This window comes from Bactrocera latifrons, unplaced genomic scaffold (assembly GCF_001853355.1).
Source record: "Bactrocera latifrons isolate USDA-ARS-PBARC rearing strain unplaced genomic scaffold, ASM185335v1 scaffold_141, whole genome shotgun sequence".
NCBI lineage: Eukaryota > Metazoa > Arthropoda > Insecta > Diptera > Tephritidae > Bactrocera > Bactrocera latifrons.
In genome coordinates, this window is record NW_017534864.1 from 570,183 (window position 1) to 589,446 (window position 19,264).

The following is a 19,264-nucleotide window of genomic DNA, read 5'->3' on the forward strand; positions in this document are numbered from 1 at the left end:
ATTATGGATATAAACACTTCTTTTGTAATTGGAAGCACGGAATTATTTTTGACTTATAAAAAAGCACAATAGAAAAAAGTCTGCAACTGAGATTGTGAATTAAAAGCCTTTGGACAAATTGTTTTTAGGCTGTCGACGGAACTTTATAAAATTTAATAGTGGATTGCTCTGAATTTGATTTGCTTTTACTTGAATTCAACTGGGTGGATCAACAAATGATAAAAGATGTATTAAATAAGTTCAACTTATTTTTTAGACTATTTATATTTAATTATTATTAATACATACATGTATGTTTTCATATTAAATATAGTTCACAAGGAAATAAAAATTATTTTACGTTTTACAAAAAGTAAATCACTAACAATCAACTGCTTAAAAATAACCCACTTCAGTTTATATGTTTTTATGCGATTATTCATTAGATGTTATTCTCCTCTTCTTTATTCTAGGTTTTTAGAAACTACCCTATTTTATCAAACAAACAAGAACCACATACAAATAAACCTGTGGTTACATCTTATTGCATAGCAACTTCTAGATGCACTCATTTGATTTTAAGATGCCATAATAAACAATAAAATATTTATGGATCAGTATAATCGCATGAGCTTTAATATATCGGCTGTTTCGAACGTAGAATGGACACTTGAAATTATTCAACTATAATAACATTTACGCAATATAATTTAAACACTAGTATCAATCAATTAAAGCAGACACTCTAATTCTTTCCTTCCTTTTTCTCTTCGGAATTAGTTTGTTCAGAACTGCTGCTTCCACTAGCGTTACTTTCGCGTTCCGCTGACATCTGTAAAAAATTTGATCTTGTTAGTTTGTGTGTCTCGATTTAAATAATATAAATATATTACTACCTTTTTGTAAGCCATTTCAAAAAGTTTCAAAGACGATTGCTGCAATTGACTTGTGACTTTTCGAACTTCCTCCGGTTCAGCTGTGTCCTTGTTTGCCAAAAGAGTGCGCAAATCTGCGATTTCCTTCTTAAGTTTTTCACACTAAAAGACAAGTTTAAAGATTAGAGTGTGATTTTTTTTAAATATTCACATATTACTTTACCTCTTCAGCTGGCAATTGGCTCTTGAATTCTTCCATTTTGGTTTCTGTGTCGTGGACAATGCTCTCGCCCTGGTTTACCAATTCAATTAGCTCACGTTTCTTTTTGTCAGAAGCAGCATACTCCTCAGCTTTTTTAATCATATTTTCAATTTCGTCCTTGCTTAAACCACCACCGGATTGAATGACGATTTGTTGCTCTTTACCAGTACCCTTGTCTTTGGCAGATACATGAACAATGCCGTTAGCATCAATGTCGAACACCACCTCGATTTGGGGTACACCACGTGGTGCGGGTGGAATGCCTACCAATGTGAACGAACCAAGCAATTTGTTATCAGCTGCCATTTCGCGCTCGCCTTGATGGACTTTGATTTCCACTTGAGTCTGACCATCAGCAGCCGTCGAGAATACTTGAGATTTCTTAGTCGGTATTGTTGTATTGCGAGATATTAATCGAGTAAATACTCCACCCAATGTTTCTATGCCCAGGGATAAAGGCGTAACGTCGAGCAGCAAGACATCGGTTACATCTCCAGCAAGTACTCCACCTTGCACTGCAGCGCCTACCGCTACAGCTTCATCAGGATTGACAGCACGTGATGGTTGTCTACCGAATAAGTCTTGTACAGTTTGTTGAACCTTAGGCATTCTCGTCATACCACCGACCAAAAGAACTTCACCGATTTCTGTCTTAGACACCTCAGCATCTGATAGGGCCTTTTGACAGGGCTGAATTGTACGCTTTATTAAATCACCAACCAGACTTTCGAGTTTAGCCCGAGTCATTTTTAAATTCATATGCTGTGGCCCGGAGGCATCCATAGTTAGGTAGGGCAAATTAATATCTGTCTGTTGTGAAGAAGATAATTCACATTTAGCCTTCTCAGCTGCTTCCTTTAAGCGTTGCATAGCTATGTTATCCTTGGTAATATCGATACCTGTATCCTTTTTGAATTCAGCAACCAAGTAGTTAACAATTGTATTATCGAAGTCTTCACCACCGAGGAGAGTATCGCCGTTGGTTGACTTTACTTCAAATACACCTTTTTGGATTTCTAGGATCGATATATCGAAAGTACCACCACCTAAATCGTAAACGGCAATACTGAGAACAATACGATAAATAACGTCAAATTTAAACATAAATTAAAGGATTTTTTAATTATTACATCTTGTCATCGGTTTTGTCCATTCCATAGGCCAAGGCTGCAGCGGTAGGTTCGTTGATAACACGTAACACATTTAAGCCAGCAATTTGGCCAGCATCTTTAGTGGCTTGACGTTGTGAATCGTTGAAATAGGCAGGTACCGTAACGACAGCGTTTTTCACTGGTGTATTGAGATATGCTTCAGCAGTTTCTTTCATTTTCATCAAAATAAAAGCTCCAATTTGAGAAGGAGAGTACACTTTGCCGTCGGTTGAGGACACCCAAGCGTCTCCGTTTGAGGCCTTCACAACTTTGTAGGACAAATTTTTTAAATCTTTTTTAATTTCAGGATCATCAAAACGACGTCCAATCAAACGCTTTGTCGCATAAAAGGTGTTAGCGGAGTTTGTAACCGCTTGGCGCTTCGCTGGCATACCAACCAAACGTTCACCGTCCTTGGTAAAGGCAACATGAGAGGGTGTGGTACGTGCACCCTCAGCATTTTCAATAACCTTTGCTTGTTTACCTTCCATTACAGCCACGCAAGAATTTGTAGTACCCAAATCTATGCCGATGACAGCTCCTTTAACTTCGCCAGATCTATAAAAAAAAAAACAAATGGGTCAGATTATTTAATATGTACATAAAAAAGTACACATTTAGAAAAAATATATTATTTTTTCCAAAGTAGAAAAATATAATTTTTCAATGAATAATCAAAACCAAATTATTAGATGTACATATAACATTTAGTGGTGTGAAATTGGATTTATCTTCCAGAAAAGAAAAAAAATTGTTTCGCCATTTTTAAAACATTAGTAACAATTTAAATCGATACATAAATAGTGAGATACTATTGCACTTAAGTTTACATATAGCTGTAGAGAGCTGGAGTAATTAATTGCATAGATGAATCTTATTTTATTCCGGTACGTGGAGCAAATGGTCCTAGAAACAATGATGGCACGTGATCTTGTCATGTGGGGCACATTTTAAAGTACTTGAAATATTTAATTTTTTCTAAAGGGTAACAATTTTGAAAAGACGGACATAATTAGGACATAGAACTAGAAAACACAAATAACAGCAATACAGTACAATACCAAATCGAATTAACTGGTAGTAAGTTTTTGATAAAAGTTTTTGCATATCTGTTCTGCAAATACCCTTATTTCCTAAATTAGTTTCAAGTCAGAAAAATATAATTTAGTACTACAAATACTTCCCTATTATAAGAATAGTGGAAGCTTTATCAAACCATGTAAAGCATGACGCAATTCCTTCTACAATGATTAAACAAATACTTTTTCCTAGTAGTTATTAATACGCAATATACTACGTTTTTATGAATTAATTTAAGACAAGGATTTTTTATTTTATAAAAAAGAATATCGGATAAATTTTACGAAATCGTATTGTCCACTTACTTATGGCGAAATTGCGTAGCGGATCCATTTTCTCCCACCAGAGTGTTCTGAAAATGTATTCAAGATAATATAATTAATTAAATATATGACTAATATACATTTCCTTAAGTTTTCACGCAATTCGTTGGTGATACATTATTATGTAAAATGCCGGAGCAATATGGAACAAAGCTCACATTGCTATCACGAAAAGTTTTAAAATTACCTTAGACAAGATTTTTCCATAATCAGCAGCAGCGAAACGCTGACCAATCAATCGTGGCATGAACTTCGGTATTCTCAACATTTTCTAATTGTTTTAAACCTAAATTAAATTCTTTCAGGATTTTCTCGATTTTAGAAAATTTCTCGAACTTCACAATCGCGTGTGAATTAGAAAAAGAACAGCAGCACGTTTTTCACTGTTCAACGAATAACAATTGGAATCACAGACTGACTTAGGTGTTCGGAAATAAAACAGCTAATAAGTATACTAATAAGGAGTGTAGAGTGTTAGCTAATTTATATATAAGTAATTTTTGAATTATGTTTAACTTATTCCTTGGATTAATAGAAAGTGTTTAATACAATATTAATTTAATGGTAGTAAGTATGTATATATCAAGCAATTATCTGTGCAATGGACAGCAAATGTTTTTCGATGTGTTAAAATTTATTTGGTTTACAATTGTTATAATATTTGATATACTTTCATGACAGAAAATAGATTTAAGTAAAAAATTTTGTATAAATTACTTTGAGCCCTCTGTGCTGATCCATATTTTGGGACAATATTTATTACATAATTCTGGACAAATATTCATCACCCGTTTTGTCTCGCTATTGACATTCCGAACTGAAGTACAACGAAATAATCCTTGCATTTGTTGTATTGGCACTGAGGGTTGTTACGAAAAAGTTTTATAGGTTATATGTATTGTAATGTTAATTCGACCTAAATTCAAAATTATTATTAAATAATAAATTAAAAAATATTGCATAGTGATATTTCCTTAAATCACAATGTCAGTTGACGCAGAGACTGACAATGAGCTGGAAGAGAACTACTACACGTTTTTAAATCTTCCGCGAGACGTAAGTCCTAAGTTGTTTAGAAAATAATCAGCTGGTTGTCCTATGAGCCGGTATTTATGCATAATGTTTCATTTTAAAGGCGACGGGTGAACAAATAAATGCCGCGTACAGGAAGTTGAGCCGAATTTATCATCCCGATAAACATGTAGACGTTGAGAGTAAACAAAAAGCAGAGCAGTTGTTTAATAGAACAAAACGAGCCTATGAGGTATTGTCAGATCCTCATAAACGAGCTATATATGACTCTGTTGGCCAAAAAGGCTTACAAACGGTTGGATGGGAATTGGTACATCGCACTAAAACTCCTGCGGAAATACGGGAAGAGTACGAAAGATTAGCACAAGCGGCTGAAGAACGAAAGCTGCAACAACGCACTAACCCTCGGGGTAATATTACCGTTAATGTTAATGCCACCGAGATATTTACTCCATATGATGAGACGCAGCTTCCCCGTATTGAAGTTTCTTCTATGAGTATTTCACAATCGATTGAAGCACCAATAAACCGTAAAGACACACTAACGCTTGGCGGTAACCTTTATTCATCCAATGGTAATGGAAACGGAAACTTTATTCTCTGTGGTCGAAGATTAGTAAATAAAGGCTGGCTACAAATAGATGTTGGTGCTGGTAATGGCCCTCTTTTAGGGTTCAAAGGTTTGTTTCGAATTGTTTTATTTGTTTTTACATTGATCACACTACAACTTTACGTAAACCAGGTGGACGAACCCTCTCTTCGGTTGTAACTGTGAATGGGGGTACAACAATGAATTTTCGTGACGGTCGTGTCATTCCTGCTGTATTCTCAACTCTGGCAGTACAGTTAGACAAACATACAATGGGTTCCTTAACTCTTAACGTAAGCAATCAGTCTTCAATGACTACTCAAATTGATAGTAGCACTGAAAAACACGCTTGGACAACATCATTTGTCATTGGTTTCCCTCATATATACTTGAGTGCGGCATATACCCGAAAGATGATAGAAAACGAGCTTAAGCTTAAATTAGCTGCAAAGTGAGTATAAATTCACTTTACGCGGTGAATATTTAAAAGTATTATTCAAATGGTCAAAATATAGGAGATATCGCAATGGAAATAATTCAAGAGAAACACTGTGTTTCGTTGGAATTCGAAATGCACATGCTACTAGTGGAGATAACTATATGCATTTCCGTAAATTTCAGCTATATATATGTACATACATATTTGTCTTTAAAAGGATCAGTTTTAAAATTTTTTATTACAAATGACTTGAAAATATTTTTGAAACTTTGAAATATTTTTCTTTTAACACTTTAGGTTGGGTACGTTTGGTTTTCTAGCAGAATATGGGGCTGAGAAAAAGATATCCAAATATAGTTCCGTGTTTGCAGCTGTGTCACTGGGTATTCCGTCAGGAGTAATGCTAAAATTTAAGTATGTACAAGTACTACACAGATATCTATGTTTGATAACATTAAAATAATAACTATAATGAATTCAGAATAGTGCGCTCTAATCAATCATATATATTTCCAATACACTTGAGCGAAGAGATTGTTCCAGCCGCTGTATTTTATGCTACAGTTACGCCAGTATTGATGTGGTTCTTTATAAAAAAGTCTATACTGGATCCAATTCGCTTAGATCAAAGAAATGCTGATATCGAGAAAGCGAAACGAAGTAACGAACAACGCTTGATTAGACAGCGACAAGAGGCACGTTCCGCTATCGAGTTAATGCAGCATACCTATGAGCGCATAGTTTCGGAAGAAAGCAGTAGAGGTGGCCTAATAATAACAAGTGCTACTTATGGACAACTGGAGGAGAGTAGTAGCAATTTTAAGAACAATGCTTCAACAGATGTAACCATACCACTACAGTGCCTTGTAAAGGATGGTACATTAATTCTATATCAGTCATCGAAGGTAACTATAAATTATTGATTGACTTGTCCCCCCCATACCTTCATCCCACTCCAATCCTCGTGCGAGAAGCAACTCTTGGTTCCTCGCACAGTCTGTTTCGTGTGTCAGACCGTCATACGTCGGAACGTTACATCAGTCAAGTGCAATACCTGCACAGGCTGCCCCTGCGAGTTCTGCAGCTGCAACAAATACCACCCACACCTCACTTCCTCACCATCAGGTTCACCCACGAACACCCGCGACAAACCCGGCTACTTCAATTTAACTGCAACGGACTCCAGAGCAAGATCGAGGAGATAGTTGCACTCATAAATCGCGAGCGCGTATCGATAGCTGCGGTGCAAGAAACCAAGCCGAACAGCCGCTCAGATCTTCTAAGTTGTGCCGGTTTCAACGTGATACGTAAAGATCGCGAGCGAGATATTGGTGGTGGCCTAGCTTTCATATTGCACAACAGAGTGCAGTATCGTCTAATCAGTGAAGACATCGACCGCAGGGATACTACCCTAGAATGTCAGGGTATAGCTATCCGGTCAGGCGATATCGAGGTCGAAATATTTAATATATACATCCCCCCAGTTACATGTTGCCCTACAGGATATCACCCGAATATTGGCGCGCTACTTCGTGGTGAAAACCGTTTGGTACTAGGCGTCTTTAACGTGCACCACGACCTTTGGCATTCCTGCCTGGTAAAGGTGAAATAAATTGACGATTCGACATTCTGCACAATGAATGACGATGCCCCCCCCAGAGTTATGGGCACTTGTAGTAGCTCGCCTGTCTTGTAAATATCATAACCTGTCGACCTATGCTAACTCTCCCATCAGACCATCTGCCCATTATTATTTCGATCGAGAAACCTGACGATTTCGTTTCATGGACAACCGTACCTTCGTAAACTTTAACAAAGCTAACTGGGTCGGCATCACAGAATTTACACCTTCAACGCTCTACCAATTCCTACGGACGTATGCGTTGGCGAACGTCCGCAAGGTGATCGCAGCAGCTACCGCTCGCTTCATCTCAGCTGTACGAATAGCGGGAATCCACCAAAACTTCTCAGCCGAAGCAGCCGTTTTAGCTAACGAGCGCGACACCATAGGTCATGCCGATCCCGGGGATCCCCGAATAAGGGATCTCAATTYGGAGATTCGGCGCATGGTAAACCTTATGATGGTGGAATCGGATGAAATTGATAGAGCACCTGAAGTCATGCAACCTCTTCACCGGTGTGAGTAAGCTTTGGGCTACTGTCAAAGCTTTGTCTAACCCGAAGAGACATGACGACCGAGTTGAAGTTCAATTCAATGGGGACACGAAGAAGTGCGCGAGCTATTTTAGCCGGCAGTTTACATTGCACAGGTCAGTAGACAAAGCAAAATGCCAAACGACTGCGCGCCACTTTCACCGATGAGGAGGTTCAGGGTGTCATCAATAACGCAAAATCCTCCAAATCCATTGGCCCTGATGGAATCAACCTGCTAATGCTAAAACATCTAGGCTCGACTGGCTCGACTCACCAAGGTCCTCAACCTGTCGCTGACCACTCTTCAAATACCCGATGTGTGGAAAGTCAGAAGAGTGGTCCCACTACTGAAACCTGTGAAACTCGCCAACAAAGGGGAATCTAATCAACCGATAACTCTCGTCTCCCCAGTAGTGAAGACACTTGAGGCCTTGCTACTCCCGACCTTCACTCATCACCTGAGCCTAGCCAATAACCAGCAAGGATTCCGAAAAGTGCACAGCACCCCCACAGCCGTTAGCGTCATAAATGCTCAGATAGTTCGTGACCTCAACCAGAAACCACTCTGTGAGAGAACGATCCTCGTAGCGTTGGACCTGTGAAAAGCTTTTGACTCGGTCAACCAGACAACGTTACTGCAGGACATTGAAAAGACTACGCTTCTTCCAGGGCTAAAGAAGTGGACCATGAACTATCTGAGCGGTCGTCAGTCATCCGTGCTATTTCGAGGTGAAACATCTAAACTGAGAAGAATTAAACAGGGGGTTCCGCAGGGAAGTGTCCTCTCCCCGTTCCTGTTTAACTTCTGCATCTCGAAACTCCCTCAACCTCCAGATGACTGCACGATATTGACGTCGGGCAATGGAATCGATGGCATGTGTTCGAAGGTAAACAACTACCTCACCGACCTTTCTCGTTTCCTCACTGCACGGAACCTCACACTTTCCCCCACCAAATCCACAGCKACCATATTTACGAACTGGACGAAGGAGTATAGACTTGAACCTAATATTGCAGTCGATTGCGTAAAAATGCGGACTGTCAATAACCCTAAGATTTTAGGTGTAGCCTTCGATAGTCTATGCTCCTTCTCTCCCCATACAGCCGCGATTATCGCCAAAGTACAGAGCCGGAACAAAATCCTCAAGTCGCTAGCCGGCAGCACATGGGGAGAAGACACAGACACGTTGGCAACTTACAAGGCAATCGGCCGGCCGGTCCTTAACTACGCAGCACCAATATGGTCGCCTGGATGCAGTGGTACGCAGATGAGGAAACTCCAGATTTGCCAGAATACAGCACTCCGGACCACGACGGGATGCCTCTTGATATCTCCCATCGAACACCTACATAGTGAGACAGATTTTCGACAGGCACTGACCCCCATTCACAGTGGAGCCATCAACACCTTCACCGACTGCCTTCCCGTGAATGGCGTTCTTTGAGTCAAACCACCACCTATTGCAGACGAAGAGCTCGAGTTGCCGCGAGAAACGCGAGTGACCCTAGCGGAACTTCGTTCTGGATATTGTAGCAGGTTAAACTCCTACTTATCCAGAATAGACCCTGACATTCCCAACGCATGTCCTGTATGCAACGAGTCTCCGCATGACACTGACCACCTCTTTGCATGCCCTACCAACCCCAGCCATCTAACACCTTGACAGTACATTTCCTGGGCCTCCCGTTAAATGACGTCGACGACAACACTGATAACCCTCACCATCCCAACGGGGACTGATAACCTTTAAAACAACAACAACATAAATTATTGATATTGTAATGTTTTTATGAAAATGCCAAATTTTTTTTTTAGAGTGAATTGCCCGGATTTTACGATCCGTGTATTGGTGAAGACAAAATGTTAAAAATCGAGTACTTGTTTAGAAATCAAAACAACGTTGTTATATATAAGGACATGGATTCAGTAAGACTTCCTCTAAGCAACAATAACTGATACAACTTTATTCAAAAATATATAAATTGTTGTACTCATTTGTATATTTCGCACTATTTGGAAAATATGTGATTTTTATAAACAAAAAACATTAAAAATAATATAAAAATATTGCTTTTATATGATGTACAATTTCAAAGAACTTACACTGTCTTCGGGAAGCAAATATGAAACAAATTAAAAACAAGCATTTATTTCGCTTGAAAATCCCTTTTATGTGTATGTCGTTTAGCATTCAGCTGCATTAGATTTATTATAAAATATTATATATGATCATATAGAGTGTTTGAATAAATTAAATATAATAACAATGGACAAAGCTAATAAAATGTTCGTTTATATAATGCATGTTGTAAGTACATATAAAATTTTGTACAAAATAGGGAGCTTTGTCACATAAATACAGCTAATGACGAAAAAGCAATGATCTGTGCAATAGTGATATAGAGTATAGATAGTGAACACAAGGGTCGATACAGTTAACTATCCCTAGAAATACACGTTTTGAGCAAATTTTAATTCTTTAAGCTGTTTGCTCCTCTTCATTCATTTGAGTTTTAATCCACTGCACCATTCTTTAAAATTACTGCCATCAGCAGCATCAGAAACGCTGAAATGTTCCTTGATCTCTTTAGGAAAAACCAAAACGATTTCTTAATTAACACATCTCGCGCCAATCCCCAAAATCGCCATTTACTCATTCGGGTGAAAATATTTTTTTCTGATAACATTCTGTTTATATCCATTTATCATTGTAGTAATTTTACTTTCTGGGGCTGTTGTCCTGCGTAAAATTATGTGTTTTGAAATGAAAAGAAAGTTGAAACTATATTGTGTTGAAAATCATTTATTTGCGATTTTTCTACATTATTTTTAATGCAGCACAGCTTGATAAAAAAAAAAAAATTTTTGTTTCTTTTCTGGTGCGTAAATGTACAGAGAAGATGGATTTCCAACTCGGCAACACGCCACATATATCTGGCAGTGTGAAAACCATAGCATTTCCAGATTTATGCCACACTCTTCTAGCGACTATCTTTGTGTCCTGTTGATTGTCATTGCAAAAGCAATTTTCTTCCTTGATCGATTTGTATGAGCGCAAACCTCCCGGAATTTGACTTTGAATCTTCCAGTTTAAGTCATTAACGTCGGTATTTTTGGCGGCTAAATTACGCGTGCCTTCAAGCAATCGCAGTTACGATAATTTGACCAATGTTCGGATGAACATTCGTGATAAGTTCATCTTCCGTTGAAGTGAATTGACAAAAGGCAGGTGAAAGTGATATTAAACCACTGGAAGAATCAACCGAAATTTGCCCATTTCCAATTCTTAGCGAATACAAAGTAATAGCCCTGACAGCAAAATTAATGCGCCTTAAGCAACGCTATTTATTATTAACTACGTTAAAAGATAATAGAGTGAGATTATAAGCAATGATTGATTGTAATGCGGAAAAAGTGTGCGAAAAAGTTAAGAATATTGGAAAAATGGATAACAAACTGTGCGTTGTTTATTTTCTGCCATCTAAAAATATTAAGATTTTTTTTTTAATATACTTGCACATAATTTAATTAGCAATATAAAACACACATAAATTGTCCAATTTTCCGAGTTCTCCTCATGAAAAGTATAAGGTATTTTTATTTTTAAGCCTTCCCCGATCCACAACGAATAACCTTTGAAAATTTTATCAAGATTGTTTCAGCCGTTTTCTTAGCGTTACTAACAAACAAGCATTAATTTTTGTATAACGTTTGTATGAGATAGAGGAAAGGGTGGTTTTTAGGGGTTTTCCGGCAATTATTCGAATTTTTCTCGCCATAAAACTATCTTTGAACTTCAACGAACATTTAAAAAAAAAGATTTGTCCAAAATGGTCTAGGCGTTTTTGAGTTACGTGCTTAGCAACACATTTTGCAATTTATTTTTATATTATATATAAGAAGATTGATTTAGACGAATTAATTCAGCTTATTTAAAAAAAAATAAATAAATAAACGATGTCGAGGAAAAAACTTAGTGATAAATAGATAAATAAAACTTTGAATGCTGATCTCTCCGATCAGTCAGATTTTTGTGACTCAGAGGACGATGATGATGTTGATAGAGACAAGGATTAGTAGTTGTGATGAAGAGTTAGATTTGAATGTTATCATTGTTTTTGTATGCTAAAAAAATGTTTATTTCAATATAAATGGAAAAAATACTTTTACAAAAAGCCATACACACTGTTCTCATTGAACCAAATAGCCCTATATGTCCGCCCCTGACGCATTATGGGTATGCAAAGTGCTAAGGCTAAGCACAATTTCACGCTCTCCACAGATTCATTCCTGGTATATAAACCCAATGTAAATCGCCACATTCACGGTTAAAGACATTAATGTTGCGTGTGGATATATGATACGCGGCCCAAACGAGTACTCCACACATGGCGCTAAATGTGTTAAAAAATAATAATTTATGAACAAATATTAATTAAAAAACTTTTACTTATTTAGAGTAAGGAAGTTCCAATGGAAATGAGTGATCATGAAGTTTTTTTGAATGCGCAGAACATCAGTTATGGACCCAATATTTGCGTAGTTGTAATATAAATCAAAATTAATATTCATCACCTCTATTTAAAAGAGTTGAGCTATTTTTTATTTCGGTAAATCGTTTCTTGGATATTTCCCTTATATCACATATTGTCACCAAGGCTCAGCATCCTGAAAAATTCCAGGAGCCTGCTGGGCGCGACTGAGTAACCTCTGATCCCTGTCCACGGAAATGGAACCTAGGGTCCTTAGCCTGCTTCTGCAAATTGCTGGGCAATGCAGAATCACGTGTTCTGGGGTTCCCTGTTGCATGTCGCAGAACTGACAGTTTGCGCAAGAGACTATGCTCATGTTGGACAAGTGCTTCCTGAAACGGTAGTGTCCTGTGGAGAACGCGGCAATTAACCGGAATTTGTCTCGAGGAAGGTTGATTAGTTCTTTAAACCTTGCGAGGTTATACCCTCCTAGAAGCAGCTTGCCATTGGGCAATCCTGCTGCCAGTGCTGGTCTCTCCCCACTCTTCCCTCCTTAAGAGTGTGGGACCCCACTACGATGCATGGTTCTGGCCCCGTTATCTTAAGCTGCTAGTTCGTCGGCTAGCTTTTATACCGCGACACCCAGATTAGGTGTATCAGTTGCACATTGATAATGGGTTCAGTATTCTATACACTCCTCTACTAGAAGCGATTTAACCTCATACGCTGAGATCGCTTTTAGTGCCGCTTGACTGCCGCTAAGTATGGTGATACGATAGACAGACTTCAAGTTCTGCAATGAAGCAAGTTGCCTTGGAAGCTTTAACAAAAATCCTTACAACATGATATACGGCCAACTTATGATAATTGCCTTGGATCCCCATGATCTGCGGCTAGGCGTCTACAGATCATGAGCGCCTTTGTGGCTTTGGGCAGCGTTAGATCCACATTCCTACGGCACCAGGAGGTTGAGTCTAATGTGAGGCCAATAAATTTGACCTCTTTGAACACCTCCAATTCCCTGCCACAGAGTGTTAGGAGCCTCAAGTCCAGAAAAGATCTTCGCTTAGTATAAGGGAGGACAGTGGTTTTTGCCTTTGAACTATGTCGTGCCATTATGATAGTGTCATCGGCGTACTCCTGGCAACGAGTCCCGTTGCTAGTGAGTAACTTAAGGATCATCAGACCAATTATACTTTATATGCTTCTTCTATACTTTTCCTGGGGAACACGAGGCTCCGCCCCAGAGCCCCTTGACGCGGTAAGGCCACCGTTACTTCCCAAGGCGGGAAGGCTCCATTAGAATACAGGCGAATTTACCTCCTGGCTGCAAATCATCCAATGGGCACGGAAGTCGCACAACACCGTGGATTAGAAGGTGACAGCTCTTGGTTGTCGCCGGTGCCAAATACGGCTGCCATTCGCAGCGGCCAGACCTCTCATGATCGGATCCAGACACTGTTTTACAAATGAGCGGGCGCGAAACTTTTATTTGGGGACAACGAAGACTAATTATTGAAGAATGCATTAGAGTAACTTCAACCGAGCAGCTGAACACTATATACGAGTAATATGAGTACACACACCACTTGTAAAAATGTGAAAACGAACTTTGTAGCTTTTAGCATAAAAAAATAAAAACAATTATAAATTGTCTTGCACCTTTGCAAAAGGATGATAATATAAAGTTCATCTTTTTACTTGCTAATACAACATCCGTCTGTCAGCCCGTTGATGGATTCTGTATAATGAATTTTACTATATATGCAATATAATCAAACATAGGTTTTTAACAATGGTGGAAGACATTTCAATGAACAAGCTTTCAAAAACATTTGACATTTTGGACACCGTTTATTTTATTAAGACTGCGAATGACTAACGATATTCTCATAACGACGCTATTGGTTTTGAAAAAGTTTTTAAGTAAAAGTCTGCAAAGTCGGAATTTGGACAGAGAAATTATCCGATGGGGAAACCGAAGACCTACATGAAGTATATATGTGCCCAGAATGCAGAAAAAATTAAATTATATTTGTAAATACCAGAACAACTTCGCCCTTTAACAAAACAGAATAAAGAAAAGTTGTCGCAACTATGGTCAAAGAAGTTTTGAAAACGAAAGCATAAATAAATACGCTTTTTCAATTAATTGTTTGCAAAATGTAAAAAAGTATATACATGGTACATTCCAATGCAGACGGGACTTTTTGAATCTAACGCCCCCTTTTGGCGCTATCGATATGTCGACTGGTGCGTTAGAATCTACTATCCTGTCCAGTGAGAATTTCATGACATTTCATTGATTGGAAGTGAAGTCAATCCGTTTTAAATGTCAGTATGTTTGTGTTATCGGAGCGAAAATGAGCTTCGGCCAAAGAGCCAACATTAAATTTTGATTTAAAAATGATAAAACTTTTACCGAACCATTTCAATTGATGAAACAAGTTCATGGCGGTGATTGACTATCCCGTAACAGAGTGGACAAGTGATTTCAACGTTTCCAAAATAGTCGTGAGGACATAAATAACATCATCATTGAATACATGGAAAAGAAATTGAACATCTCCAAAACATCGATTTATTGCAATTTTATCCAACATTTGGGCTTACAAAACGTGTGTGCACAGTTTGTTCCGCACAAATTGACTGACGACTAAAAATTGCTCAGAATCCAACATTCGAAGGACGATTATTTGACCAAAAATCACATTTTAACTACTAACCACTCCGCATATTCACCTGATATGGCACCGTGCGAGAGGCCATTCTGGCCAACGAGCTAAAACACTCGTTCGACATGCAAAAAGCTGTATTGAAGCAAAAAGAGACTATTTTTAATAAAATAAACTATATAATAATCTTTTCAATGAATTCATAGCAATGTTACATACATATGTAGAATATTCAAATTTGATGTACAGGGTTTGTCCGGAAATTAATAAGACTGATTCGATTTAAAAAAATTGATTGAACCAATCATTACAATTCTTTAAAAATTTTAAAAATATGCTCCTCCTGCGTCGATGCAGCACTGCCAGCGCGATTTCCAAGCATTGAAGGCCTCATGGAAGGCATTCTCCGGAATAGCCTTGAGAGCCAAAGCGCATGCTGCTTGCATCCTCTCTGTCGTTTCAAAATGCTTGGCTTTCATCGGACTTTTCAGGCAAGGAAACAAAAAAGTCAGGGCGGCTTCGGAAGCGTTGGGATGCCGATCTTGGTTTGGTAGCTGTTCACAAGAAATGCGATGTGAGTCGGCACGTTGTCGTGGTGCAACTTCCAATATTCAAGTGCTCCGTCACAATGTCTTGAACCAAATATATTGATAAACTGAACATCTGAACAATTAAATGAATACTTAGTCGCTATTCTCGGTGTTTGTCGCAGTTACACCTCTTCTCGACCCTCTAAAATGGCACCGAAACTCACCACTCCGTGCTAAAGCAACATCTGGGTAAGCCTGCTTGATCATATCAAACGTCTCGCAGGTTTACTCCCAGAAACACATCGAGCGAAAGTGTTTGTCCTGATTCTCCAGGTGCTTGGAGACAACTGCCCTCTACCGAATCCAGTCAGTGCGCGCACCTTTCGAAGTACAGTCGTGGCGGAAGAAAATCAGTCCTATTACTTTCCGGACAAATCCTTTACCTTTTTAGGTTTAAATTTCATTTAGTCGCTTCTATGCTATTATATAATTATAATTATAATTATAATATAATTATATATAATAATATAATTATATAATATAATATAATTATATAATAATAATAGTATAATACATCCATTTTTGGCACAAGGTATAATATTATGAAAAATATTCTCTCTAAATTTCAATAAAAATATCACACTTTGACCAACATTTTGAGTAAAAAGTCAACCCTAGGAACTGGGCTTCACATCTTCGGTGTATGGATTTTGAAACTTTTTAGAATTCAGATAGTATTCCTAAAGATCAGTATTTGCGCAAAGTTGTATCCCGATATATTCATTGGAGCTTAATTTGAATACTGTAAAGTGAAAGAATCATATGGAATTTAAAATTGCGTTATCTGGAAATCAGTGGTTGTGTTAGTTTGATTTTCGGTCAAAATGCGATAAATCGATGTTTTGGAGATGTTCAATTCCATTTCCATGAATTTCAATGATGACTTCGGCTGATTTTTGATGAATTCACGCACAGTTCGTCATTTTTGTCCTCACGATCACTTTGTAAATGCTGAAACCACTCGTCCACTCCGCTGCGGGATATTCAATCATCCCCATAAACTTGTTTCATCAATTGAAACGGTTCGGTAAAAGTTTTACCAATACAAGTTTTATTTAACGCACCAGTCGACATATAGATGGCGCTAGATTCAAAAAGTCCTGTTTACTTTGGAACGCACCTTGTATGAGTATCAGTATAATGTTACACACAGAATTTAGTTTAAACTGGTCGAGGTCCGGAAATATGTGATTTCATCTAAAAGTGGGCGGTGTCACACCCATTGCCCAATTTTGACACCGGTTCCTTACAACAGTGAATATAGATTAAATATAAGTCTTATGATATTTTATCTATTTTCACACTGTTGTAAGGGATGTCGAAAGATTTTTCCTGTGCAAATTTACGTTTTATAGCTTTAATGGTTTGGGAGATATATATATTAGACATATTAGGGGGTGGCGTTTAATGGCGTTTTGTGGGCGTCGTCTTGTCATCGTGATCATTTATGTGTACAAATATACATATGTAACTCCGTTTCTTTCTCGAATAGTTTTAGAAGAGTCGAACAACCGTTAGGTGAACAAAGTTTTATATTATACTCTATAGCTATGTACATGTCACAAGAGTATAAAAAGTGCGAATATAAATTTACCATCGATAACCTTAACGAATTCGCAACCACCTCAAAACAAGCAGACTTCGATTCCATATACTAACTTATATGTATATAAAATTCAAACGCTATTTTGTTATGTACACGCAGAGCGTCCGAACCACAGCACGGAAAGAGGTGAAAATTTGTATAGTTGTAGGAGAGTAGGAGATCTATTTTGCAAAATCTCAATCGATATAGCAATTAAACAATAATGCATCAAAAGCATTAATCAGACAAAAATTAGGTTTGTACCATCACCATAAGGATGATCATTGCGTTGTAGCTTTAATGTACATATTATCCTAAAAAATCTTTGGTATTTATTCAAGAGATTAAATGCGAGTGAATTCGCACGTAAAGCTAGATATCGTATATGTTATTGGTAACAAATTGTTGTGGAAAGATTTTGATTTCCAAGCTTTTCTATTGTATAGAAGTGATATCAATGGTAAAAAAATTTTCTTGTGGAAATTACAATGAAATTTCTTCTCAATTGTCTCTAATAGGGATATTGCTTCGACGTAAAGTTGTAAACGATTTATTGAAGATCTACTTCATTTTAGGAAATTCACTTTGTTTAAGTGGTTTAAGGTGGCTAGTTGGTTGGCAACGCTGATTTGAAAGACACGTGTTTAAAGTCGCAATTTTTTTGTAAAGATTAAAGAAAATTGTACAAAGAATAAAATATATATCAAAAGCGATTAATTTAAAGCATTATAAAAGCTTTGAAAGCTATATATGTTTGTTTTGTATTGTGTCTAATAAGGTTTAAAAATAAAAATGCAGCCAACCAAAAACTTAGAGGACCTTTAACTAAGGACATAGGTCAAAAAGGAAATGAGATTGTAAAAAAGTTCATGCGAATGGAAAAGAACTACCCACAACATACTAAGTAAATGGAGCAGGCAGCAGCATAACCAAAAATATATATCCACAACATAATTGGTATTTAGTGTGGTGGAGTGCTACTTCATAACTGATCTTTACCGAAAATTCAAATTTTTACGCACCTAAAGGAAGCACACCGAAGACGACCCTGAATCCGATAGTGATGATGATGACAATATAACTATGTGTAAGCTAAAAAGTCTGCTTGATGCTCAATATTCTTAACTTGCTGCCTCGTTCGACAGCAAATTTAATAGTTTTAAGTCGTTCATCAGGAAGAATGTCTCGAACCTAACCAAGAAGCACAAGCATACGGATGACAAATGTACTGAGCTTGAAAGCAGACTGAGAACTATTGAAGGTAAGCTCAAAAACTTCTCTAATGTTCCTGCTCCAGCGGAAGATGTCTTCGCTGAATTCGCTGAACGTAAGAGATGTGAATCGAACGTCGTCTTGTTAAATGTCACTGAATCAACGAAAGCAGACGGTAAAGACCGTCTTGAAGAGGACGGAGCTAATATCCTCTCAGTTCTGCCTCCGGACTTGACTGGTGTCGTGGACCAGTTTAAGATTCGTCGTTTGGGCCGCCCATCGCTCGGGCGCTTTCGTCCACTTCTTGTTGAAACTCCATCTCCATGCCATAGCGCATGCAAAACTCAAATCTAAAAAGCTGGAACCCGCTGCTGGATCTAATAAAGTGATCTTTAAATCTGATCTCACTCCATCTCAGCTAAATCACCTCAAGAACCTCCGGGCGCAGTTAGATACCTTAGCGAAGAATGGTGATACATCTAAGACAATAAAGTATGTCAATGGTGTTCCTAAATTAGTAAATAAAAATGTTTGCTCGATCATCGATAAGGCAAACCCAACCAAGTCTGCAAGTCCATTACCAGAACGTAAGAGGTCTTCGAACCAAGCTCAGTGATTTTATCACAGCAACGTCAGCTAGCAGCATCGATGCCTTCTGTATTCCTGAGACATGGCTTCATCCTACTATTCACGATGGGGAGGTAATAGACGACACATTTAACATTTTCAGGCAAGACAGAAATAATTCAACATGTATCAGTGAAAACGGTGGTGGTGTCCTCATAGCATTAAAAAAGTATTTCCATGCTGAGTGCATCCACATTCCCGATGATAGCTTAGAACAA

At 37.9% G+C, this 19,264-nt stretch overlaps 2 protein-coding genes and 1 long non-coding RNA gene across 3 annotated transcripts; 2 read left to right on the forward strand and 1 right to left on the reverse strand.

Annotated features, from left to right (window-relative positions):
* Positions 1-320: 320 nt before the first annotated feature.
* LOC108965530 (heat shock 70 kDa protein cognate 5) lies at positions 321-4,078 on the reverse strand. The gene is made up of 6 exons (XM_018928010.1): positions 3,858-4,078; positions 3,653-3,699; positions 2,247-2,825; positions 1,078-2,182; positions 876-1,016; positions 321-811 (listed from the first exon to the last, which is right to left on the reverse strand). The coding sequence occupies exons 1-6, from the start codon at positions 3,936-3,938 to the stop codon at positions 725-727; spliced, it is 2,040 nt and encodes a 679-aa protein (XP_018783555.1). The 5' UTR covers positions 3,939-4,078; the 3' UTR covers positions 321-724.
* A 401-nt stretch (positions 4,079-4,479) lies between these two features.
* Positions 4,480-10,168, forward strand: LOC108965531 (dnaJ homolog subfamily C member 11). Its single transcript, XM_018928011.1, has 6 exons — positions 4,480-4,726; positions 4,806-5,382; positions 5,445-5,742; positions 6,028-6,144; positions 6,212-6,635; positions 9,701-10,168. The coding sequence occupies exons 1-6, from the start codon at positions 4,655-4,657 to the stop codon at positions 9,839-9,841; spliced, it is 1,629 nt and encodes a 542-aa protein (XP_018783556.1). The 5' UTR covers positions 4,480-4,654; the 3' UTR covers positions 9,842-10,168.
* A 7,137-nt stretch (positions 10,169-17,305) lies between these two features.
* LOC108965532 lies at positions 17,306-18,899 on the forward strand. Its single transcript, XR_001993113.1, has 2 exons — positions 17,306-17,463; positions 17,986-18,899. It is a non-coding gene; the product is annotated as an uncharacterized LOC108965532 (long non-coding RNA).
* The last annotated feature ends 365 nt before the right edge of the window (positions 18,900-19,264 follow it).